Source organism: Labrus bergylta, chromosome 7 (genome assembly GCF_963930695.1).
Source record: "Labrus bergylta chromosome 7, fLabBer1.1, whole genome shotgun sequence".
Lineage (NCBI taxonomy): Eukaryota > Metazoa > Chordata > Actinopteri > Labriformes > Labridae > Labrus > Labrus bergylta.
This window is the reverse complement of record NC_089201.1, coordinates 31,105,667-31,113,166: the sequence shown is the minus strand read 5'-3', so window position 1 is coordinate 31,113,166 and position 7,500 is coordinate 31,105,667. Positions and strand designations below refer to the sequence as shown.

General features: G+C 41.2%; 2 protein-coding genes across 2 annotated transcripts in view; both read right to left on the bottom strand.

Annotated features, from left to right (window-relative positions):
- Positions 1-7,500, bottom strand: part of LOC136179608 (NLR family CARD domain-containing protein 3-like) — a 149,137-nt gene that overhangs the window by 32,543 nt on the left and 109,094 nt on the right. The window lies entirely within an intron of this gene.
- The window catches only part of LOC136179616 (NLR family CARD domain-containing protein 3-like), a 173,233-nt gene that overhangs the window by 165,424 nt on the left and 309 nt on the right, over positions 1-7,500 (bottom strand). Inside the window, exons 1-4 of the mRNA XM_065956455.1 lie at positions 7,354-7,500; positions 5,058-5,246; positions 1,548-1,759; positions 1-1,268 (exon numbers count right to left, since the gene is read on the bottom strand). The exon at positions 1-1,268 is cut by the window's left edge and continues 614 nt beyond it; the exon at positions 7,354-7,500 is cut by the window's right edge and continues 309 nt beyond it. Of these exons, the coding sequence (XP_065812527.1) occupies positions 1-1,268; positions 1,548-1,759; positions 5,058-5,188 (1,611 nt within the window). The 5' untranslated portion in view covers positions 5,189-5,246; positions 7,354-7,500. The remainder of the gene's footprint in view (positions 1,269-1,547; positions 1,760-5,057; positions 5,247-7,353) is intronic.

The following is a 7,500-nucleotide window of genomic DNA, read 5'->3' as shown; positions in this document are numbered from 1 at the left end:
CTGGAAGATCACACACTCTGTTTTGAAGATCTCTGTACAAACTCCTGAGTACACCGAGGCCTCTGTGACATCAAGACCACAACGCTCCAGGTCTTCTTTATAGAACATGATGTTTCCATTCTCCAGATGTTCAAACGCCAGCCTCCCCAGCTTCAGAAGAACTTCCCTGTCAGCCTCCATCAGCTCATGTGGACTTGTCTCACGTCCCTCATCATACTTGTTCTTCTTCCTCTTTGTCTGAACCAGCAGGAAGTGTGAGTACATGTCAGTCAGGGTCTTGGGCAGCTCTCCTCTCTGCTCTGTGCTCATCATGTGATCCAGAACTGTGGCAGTGATCCAGCAGAAGACCGGGATCAGACACATGATGTGGAGGCTCCTGGATGTCTTGATGTGTGAGATGATTCTGCTGGACAGATCTTCATCATCACTGAACCTCTTCCTGAAGTACTCCTCCTTCTGGGCGTCAGTGAAGCCTCGTACTTCTGTTACCCTGTCAACACATGAAGGAGGGATCTGATTGGCTGCTGCAGGTCGAGAAGTTATCCAGATGAGAGCTGAGGGGAGCAGATTCCCCTTGATGAGGTTTGTCAACAGTGTGTTTAACGGTGATTTCTTTGTGATATCAGACACAACCTCACTGTTTTTGAAGTCCAACGACGGTCTGCTTTCATCCAGGCCGTCAAAGATGAACAACAGTTTACAGACAGCGAGCGTCTCTGCTGTGACCTTCTGTAATGTTGGATGGAAAACACGGAGCAGCTCAAGAAGACTGTACTCCTTATCTCTGATCAAGTTCAGCTCCCTGAATGAAAGCAGGATCACCAGACTGAGGTCTTGGTTCTCTGAGCCCTCTGCCCAGTCCAGAGTGAACTTCTGCACTGAGAAGGTTTTTCCAACACCAGCGACGCCGTTTGTCAGAACCACTCTGATGGGTTTCTGTTGGTCGGGTTGAGCTTCTGTCTCGTGGTTCTGTTGGTCGGGTTGAGCTTCTGTCTTTTGGTTCTGTTGGTCGGGTAAGGCTTTAAAGATGTCCTGACACTTGATTGGAGTCTCATGGAGGGTCTTCTTTTTAGAGTCTGTCTCAAGCTGTCTCACCTCATGTTGGGTGTTCACCTCTTCACTCTGTCCCTCTGTGATGTAGAGCTCAGTGTAGATCCTTTTGAGGAGGGTTCTACTTCCTGTTTCATCACTTCCTTCAGTCACATGTTCACATCTCCTCCTCAGACTGATCTTAAGTTCATCTGTAACCTCCTGCAGACCTCTATCTACTGAAAGAGAAGAAACATATCCTGAGACCGGATTTATAAAATGATCAAATACAAAAAATGTATAATTACACATTAAGCAAACTGCATGACACAAAAACATCTGTGTAATAAATGTGTGCTGCTACAAGAGAAATAAAATATACTGAATATAAACTGACAGTAAGAATCAGATCAAATGTAAATGTTTCATTGAACTATATATCAATGAAAATACTAACTGCTTTGTCTTGTTTTTAGACACAATTACTTCAGTCTTACTTATTACAGTGCTGGACTTACTGGATATCTGCAGTCCTCCTCTTATTTTAGATCTTTCTCCACACTGGGGACAGGAGGACTCTCCTGATGAAGTAGACTGGTCCCAGTATGAGGTGAGACACTGTCTACAGAACCAGTGTCCACATCTGGTAGAAACTGGATCTCTTAGGAGGCCCTGACACAAAGCACAGCTGGACAGCTCCTCCTCCACAGAAACAGACCCCTTTGTTATTCTGTGGAGATAAGGGAAATCATAAAGCTGTGAAAACTGAGACTGACATTTAGAAGCCAGTGGTGGACTAAATCAAATAAAGACACAAAAAGCAGTGTTTTAAAAGGGTGTGCCATGTCCTCCTCAGTGAGCATGTGCAGAAGTCTGTCTGTATAAACATAGAGTTTACCATCTGAGTCCAATAACTGACCTACAAGTGTGATGTTATTTTCAACCAGTTTTCAAAAAACAGGGATTCATTTTTGTAGAGAATGTCCTTATTGTTCCAGATGTAATATCTGTGTGGAGAGAAGTTATGTTTCAAGATGAGAGACCAAGTCAAGGGTATCTGTTTATGGAAGTTGGATAGTTTGATTGGGATTTTACTGATATTATAGTTGCACAGTAATAAAATTCCAGGCCACCAACTTTAGAAAAAACATAATTAGGAATCATATTCCATAGAGATGTTGGGTTATTTAAAAATGTCTCAGCCTGTTCACTTTGAATGTTAAGAGCTGTGAAGTCTAAAAAGTTCAAGCCCCCACATTGACTCCTGTTTATTGTCACGTTCTTTTTAACATAATGTATTTTGTTTTTCCACAGAAAGTTAAACAACATATAATCAAATCTGTTGGTTACATTTTAGTCAACATCCAAAGATAGAGCCGGATTAGTGAGTCTGGAAATGCCCTCAGCTTTTGAGAACAAGGTCCTTCGTCTCAGAGATAAATCTCTTTGTAAAGAGTTTTATCAACGATGGGATTCAAATTTAAGGTGCACCTTATATTTTGCTCCATGGTGATAACTACTCTCAGGTATGTGACCTGGTGATTCACTGGATTATTACAAATATGGGGAACATTACAATCTTTAACAGCCATAAGTTCAAATGTTTAATATTTAGGTAGAGACCTGAGACCTTTGAAAAGTTATTAATCAGCTTTATAGAGAGCTGCACACTGAGCATGTGCAGGAGCTGTGTCATGAGTAACAAAAAAAAAAAAGTACCGTAAAATCCTAAATATAAGTTGCACCGGTATAAGACGCGCTGTGTTTTTGAAGGTCTCTCAGAGAGAAAATAAAGTTTACACTGTCTTCCTGCGTTACAGTTTTTATTGTGTTCAGCGAAGTCCAAAACCTGCAGTTACTGTTCAGCTCTGTCACCCTTTTAGTCTGTTTTCTCTTTGTGGAGTCTGCTCTCCTACCAGCTACAGTACGGTAGTCGAGCTCTCAGCCTGCAGGGAAAGTTGTGAAGCAGAGACTCCTAGCTTGTGATCTCTCTGCCCGACTCCGCTTGTTTCTCTTTAACTTTAATAAAGGACTCTTTCAATCAAAAGAGCGTTCAACAAGGTTTATTTATGGAACAATATCCTACAGTTTTCTGTAAATTAATTATTTTGAACTCTTGAGGGAAACATTTTGAAAAAGTAGCGCAGCCAGACTGGTCTGTGTCGCTGTCTTTCCCAGAACAGCGTGCACTCAGCTCTTAATACACTGAGGGCCTGATTTACTAAGGTCCCAAGTAAAGAGTACTAAACTGTGTGTTCACTCCAAAAAATTGCACGTTTGGTGAGTGTGTGATTTTTGGGTGATCTACTCAGAAAGTTTGCGTGAATGACACCAGGTGTAAACCTTGTGGAGGCGGTACTATTTAAGTTAGGCTTTTGTGTGTTCTACTGGTTTACGTCACGGAGAGTTTGGACGGAAAGCAGGACGACTGCAAGCACAAAATAGGTATCAGTGGAAGAGGCAAATGAAGGTACAGTATTTTTGAGTTATAGCAGATAAAACTGAATATTACAAAAAGAAAATTTGGTTTATAAGAAAACCTGGGCATTAAACAGGGCCTCTCTTTTCTTCATCTTTTGAAGATGAATTGTCATACATTGTGCAGGAGGTGTGAGCTGTGTCCTCTGTGGCGCTCAGGCGCGACACTCGGCACATTGTTGAGCACCAGACAGCTGGCCAGCGCTGTGTCTGATCGGACAGAAAGGCTCTGGAAAGAGGTATCGAAGACGGGGGTACAAGCAGTGGTGAGGTCCCCCCATCCAAGCGTAGCAGCAGCGGGCTGTAGAGGGAGGAGACGAGCGCACTATGGAGAGGAGCGCACGAGCTGGGGGAGAGACGCACAGCCCGAGAAAAAAGAAATCCCAAGTTTAAAATAAAATGTTGGTGAGAAGAGGGAAACAGGAAGAAATAAATGTCAATGTTGAAATTCTTTAGAATGCAGAGGCTGTGGATGTTCAGTTTTCTTTAAATAGGCAACAATATAGTTTAATCATGGTGTTTCCTGCTGTCATTCCAAACATATTAACATGTGTGGAGAATAACGTGATCTGTATGCCTTCTTTGATTGAGCCTATGTCTCCTCCTAACTTCAATAACAGCAGCCTGTTGTGTGTAACACTGGTCTCCTGGGTTAGCACGTTCTTTTCAAAGGTGTTAAATTCAGACACCGTCACAATCACCTCAGTTTTTGTCAGGCTTGGTAAATCACAATGCGTGTACTAACTTAACTTATTTGCATTTTCTCCTTTCTAGGGCAGAAACGCCCCATATTGAATATTCATTAAGTCAAACGTACTAAATGGACAATGCGTGTTTTGCTCATATGAAAGATTCAATCCTCACAGCGCGCCGTTAGTAGATCAGTTAACACATTTTTTGCTGGTGGTATCAAGTTTGCACACGTTTTAAGACACACAAACCTTTAGTAAATCAGACCCAATGAATGAGGATGGTTTTTTAATCACGTCCGGTCGCACACAGTGATGGTGACTTCTGCACCCGCGGTAATGATGGCTCATGTGTCAACATTTTATACTGGTATATTAGTTACACCTTTGTATAAGACCCAGACAACTTTTAAGATGAAAAAAAAACAGGTATTAAAAGTGCATCTTACACCGGATGTTACGGTACTTCAGTAAAAAAAAAAGATCTCATTGTGTAGTCATGTTAAAAAAATTTAAAAAAGACAAACAAAGAGTGGACACAACAGAAAAAATGATTGAAAGAAAACGATCACAGCAGATCTCACTAAACTTCAGGATCAGTTTAAAAGACTTCTTCCTGCAGAATCACAGAGAAGACGACTAGATACACAACCAAAGAGTCAATACTGAAATCATATTATCTTATCTATAAACATATAATACATATATATAATCCTTAGTATGTTGTTATGAGTTCAGTGACTTTCTCTGTATGATCACTGTGTGCAGGTTGATGATTAAAAACAAGAAAATCAACACATTATGGTGTTCAGGACTCTTTTTTTAGCTTGACAGTTTGGTGATTAAAAAAAGTTCTCTTACTGTGGATCTGAGGGTCCTGGTTCATTACTGAAGTTTGGAGGAAAACGTTTAGACCGGTCACTCTTCATAGAGAGACAGCTGGACAGAGGAGACTCTGCTCTGTTCTCCTCTTTGTCTCCTCGATCACTCATCTTCTGATCTCCAGATTGATCAGAGGACAATAAAAGACGTTCATGCAGGTAAAACAACCTGAGGACAAAATAACAAACAGGTGAGACACAAGCAGGAAAAATGTGAAAGACAGAAATGGTCAAGTGTCCACATCTCATTACCTGATGTGATCCTTCATTTGATTTTCTCTTCCTTCCTGTCTGCCTAAGTACCTGATGCAGCACCTCAGTGCACTTTGTTTTGATCCTAACATGATTTGTCCGTCTGATCTGCCCTGAATAATGCCAATAACAAGACATTGAGTCTTAAACTTTAAACATTAAACTAACATGTTAGTATTTAACAGCAACCATGACCTTTAGGACATTTGTACAACTAGAAGTGTATAAAACAGGGTTGGAAATCAGCACTCGTCACATACGGGTGTCTTTTTGCAGTGGCGGGTGAATTTGCTCAACCTACCGACCACAGTGGCAGAGCGAGGGTCACAATGGTGCTCTATATGCTGGAATGGCTTTGCTTGGTGTAACATGATTAACAGAGCACAGACTAGCATCTCTTTAACAGCGGGTCAACCAGCTTCAGGTGTGTTTAAACTGACGCCTCGCTGTCTCAAGTCCAACATGATAAAAAGAAGAGCGCTGTGGCGTTGATTTGGGCTCAAAGGAGCAGCTGTAAATACTATAACTTCAGACATTTGTCTTGGGCTCAATGTGCTGCACACATTCAGCGGCCTCACAGTAGAATCCATAAAAACAATAGAAAAACACATCGACATGTCAACAGAAAAGTACAGACCCATGTATAAAACACAACATATATTGCACATTACCCATATAGAGAAAAAGATATCAAAATATAAAAGCATGTAAGAACATCATGACGCCATGATGTTTCTGCTGTAAATGTCCAATGATGAAATGGTGAAACAGACAGTGGCTTATCTTAGAATTTATTGGGCCGAGGTCAGACAACAGCAACAGAACACAAATGGCTGACAAACTTTTCATGTTAACGGTCCTGTTATATTCTGTTAGCTGGTACAGCCTACAAATTCTTTTACCATTTGGGAACACTTCTAAAAGGCTAGAGAGGTGACATTACCTTCACTTGAAACTGTCAGATATCTACATTCAAGTCATTTAAGCTCACAACATACACTCGGCTCCTCTCCAAAAATAGATCTGCTGCTATGAGAGTCTTACACAAACTGTTACATCCACACAGACCTAAACCAATGACCCTTAGATGGTCGACAGATTTAAAATGATATATCCACAAAATGATTCAAGTGAATGATTATGTGAAAATAAATACTAACAGGCACAACCCGTACAGCAGGCTTAGATTTAAAGTGAACAGAGATTACAGTACCACGCTGACATCCAGCTGAAATACAAAACTAATGTAGTTCAGCTTCCTGGGCGCTAAAACGCCCTCGGTGTCAGCTGTTTTTAGTCACTGCACTCAAACGCTATCAGTTGAAAGACGTTCAACTTTGAGAACAGCGCCACGCTGATTAATGTCACTTCTCCCTCACCGACCAATCAAACTCAAGAAGGGGCGGGACTTCTGATATCAGATTTGTCAATAACAAAGCGATGGCGGAGGAGACGCTGGTCTGACTCGTCTTTTGGAGGGAACAGTTTGCAGGTGTAGAGCTGCTGCTGACATCAGGACATGACTCCTTTACATCGTCCTCATGTTTTCTTGGTGATATTTATTTGATTTAAAGAAAATATGAAACACATGGAGCTAAAACACACTTTACGGACATTACAGAGGGAAGCACAAGTTCACTTTTGTAATCTAGCAACAAGGAGCGCTGGTGAGAAGCGCTCTGAAACAAAGGTTGTGAACACGATATAACACGCATTCTATTTCAAGCTCTTCACACTAAAAGTTCCTGGTTTAAATAGGTTTTATTGTGAAGCAGCTACATTAGAAAATGGGATATTTTTCAACAGAAGCAGATGACTGTAACTCAGACGTTTGAAATACAAACGCAGAGGAAAGGAACCTGACAGATTCAGTTAGAAGCTCCAACGTCCTGAGGAGAAAACACACAGTGACTTAAAAATATCTTTCTAAATGAAACTCAGTTTCCAGCAGAAACCTTTATGACTGTGATGACTCTCCTCATATAAGCTCATATTCTTTTAAAACAATATATCCATTATCTTACCTCTCAGTCCAGGTTTCATTTCAGCTTCATCAGCTACCAGCTAGTGGTGGGCGATATAACGATCTTAGATCGTGAAGGATTTTAACGTGCTGACGATCTGCCAAAGCAGGGAGATCGTATAACCGGGGTTATGTGTTTATTCTCTCA